At 54.0% G+C, this 2,500-nt stretch overlaps 1 protein-coding gene across 1 annotated transcript in view; it reads left to right on the plus strand.

Annotated features, from left to right (window-relative positions):
• LOC126569042 (uncharacterized) overlaps positions 1 to 2,500 on the plus strand; it is a 5,647-nt gene that overhangs the window by 2,474 nt on the left and 673 nt on the right. Inside the window, exons 2-3 of the mRNA XM_050225839.1 lie at positions 854 to 1,635; positions 1,701 to 2,500. The exon at positions 1,701 to 2,500 is cut by the window's right edge and continues 673 nt beyond it. Of these exons, the coding sequence (XP_050081796.1) occupies positions 854 to 1,635; positions 1,701 to 2,500 (1,582 nt within the window). The remainder of the gene's footprint in view (positions 1 to 853; positions 1,636 to 1,700) is intronic.

Genomic DNA, 2,500 nt, shown 5'->3' on the forward strand with positions numbered 1-2,500 from the left:
GCCGTGGAGCAGATTATCACCGGAGGCAACGAACGGACGAACGGTCGGCCGAAAGCCGGGAGTAGGAACCGAAAACATCGGAACACTGCTTGGAACCGGTCCAAAAAGTTTACTGATTTATTTGCGCCAAGTGTGGCCATGAGGGAAGGAGACCGAGAGAGAGAGAGAGAATATCTCCTGTCTGGGTCGAATGGGACGTGTGGGTCCTCCAGAAGTTCCAGCACATCTAGTTTCTAGCGAGCCGACCGAATAGTGGTCGCCGCGATGGTTGACGCCTGAGGAGTTGGCAGAACTAAGGCCTCCTCGCCTTGATTCCCGCGTTCGATGCCAAATGGAGGAACACTTCCGGGCGCGGCGCGGTGATGGTGATAACCGAAAATAAAAATCATTTCTTCGTCGATCTCGGTCATCATCATCGTCATCATCAGTCAGATACTGAGCGTGTGCTCACGTGGCCACAATAATGTGTATGCCATCATAATAATGGATTTGGTTGATGCTGATGCTGAGCATAGCCGTTGGATTGGTTTTTGATGGCGAAATTGGATGAAATCGTCGTGGCGGCGTGTCGAGTAATGGTGCTTCGGAATTTCAATGCACCTGATGGCAATCGCTTAAGTGCATGCTGGGGTTTATGCGCTAGAAACATAAAATGGGGTCCAGTAGGTTCGCTGTAGCACTCCCCTTGAATGATTCGAATCCTGATATCACAGTGGCCGCCTTGTTGCCGAAAGCGAAACGACAAAGTTCTGTAGAACAGTTGGCTAGCAGGCACAAGCCATGAACGGTTTAGCGATAGGATATCCTCAAAATGGTTCATTGCTAATTGTGGGTGGTGATCGCATCATTTCAGGTCATCGGCACACATGGCGCACGACTACAAACCACTGCTGGCCACCGATCGGCGTGTGACCGCAATACGGAAGAAGAAGCTGCGCTTCAAGATACTGCTCCTGATGGGCACCGTTTCCGCCTGCCTGCTGTACGCAATCGAACGGCCGTTCTGGTGGGACTATGCCGCCCTGGAAACCCCACTGTGGAACGAAGCACTGGAGACACGGGACGACGAGCAGCACTTCAACTACAACAGCTCGTACTTTGTCAACACGATCGGTTGCAAGATGCCGAGCTTTCCGGTGTCGAACGAGCAGATTCAGAAATTTGTCGAAACGCCGGAACCGATCGACTGTGCGCCGGTGTTGCTGGAATCGGACGAGTGGTGGCTGTGGTTCCGCTTGCCAGACGAGGATATCGAGCGGCACTACAACCTCACGAACGCCAGCCTCATCCAGTGCTGTGTGCAACCGTTCGAGCGGGTGTCGGACGACGAGGAGCATCAGGTGGGCAACGAAAGCTGCTTCACGTTTCCGGAGCGGTTCCACGTGATGGACAACCACGAGTTTGTGGAGGTTCACTGCCAGCATCCGATGCTGAAGGATGGTCCATTCTATCGGGATTATTTCGCGTTTGTGCCCCGAAAACCGGCGATTGAGGAACGGGTTCGAAGTCACCGTAGAAGCGAATCAACCGAGCCGCAGCTGAATGTGATGGTCCTTGGGTTGGATTCCGTCTCGAGATTGAACCTTCATCGACAGATGAACGCCACCGTCGACTATCTGTTGAACACACTGAACGGTAGGGCGATGTGACTCACTCGAATTCGATGTTAATGTACCTGGTCCTTCTTTTTCTACTTCCAGCGATCGAGATGTTCGGGTACAACAAGGTAGGGGACAACACGTTCCCCAACATGGTACCGGGATTGACCGGGCTGGATGTGGATGAGCTGAGTGCGGCCTGTTTGCCCAACTCGAGCAGTACCTTCGATCTGTGCCAGTTCGTGTGGAACAAGTTCCGGGACGTCGGCTATCGGACGGCGTACGCCGAGGACACTTCGGCCCTGGGGACGTTCAACTACTGCAAGAAAGGGTTCCGGGAGCAACCGACCGATTACTATTTGCGGAGCTTCTTTCGGCAGCTGGAATCGAACGTGGGCTACAACAAGAAGCTGAACGCCAAGCTGTGCCTCGGTGGGCGCACTCCCACGGTGGTGCTGTTGGATTATGCACGGAAGCTGGTGCGAAGATTTGGCACCGGTGAGCCGCTGTTTTCGCTACTGTGGGGCGTCGGCATGACGCACGATTTCTTCAACAATCCGTCACTGATCGATGGCGACTATCGGAGGTTGCTGGAGTTTATGGCCGATGAGCCGGGGTACTTGAACCGTACGGTGCTTATACTTATGAGCGATCATGGCATACGGTGGGGCTCCTTCCGGAATACGTACCAGGGAATGATGGAAGAGCGGCAACCGTTTCTGACGTTCGTGCTTCCACCGTGGTTCCAGGCGCGGTACCCGACGGCGTACCGCAATCTACGCCAGAACCGTCTACGCTTAACGACGCATTTCGACCTGTACGAAACGCTCAAGGATATTGTGAGCCCCAGCCCGAGCTTAGAAACGAGTGCAATCAGAGATCGTGCGGTCGAGCTGATCGAG

This window comes from Anopheles aquasalis, chromosome 2 (assembly GCF_943734665.1).
Source record: "Anopheles aquasalis chromosome 2, idAnoAquaMG_Q_19, whole genome shotgun sequence".
Lineage (NCBI taxonomy): Eukaryota > Metazoa > Arthropoda > Insecta > Diptera > Culicidae > Anopheles > Anopheles aquasalis.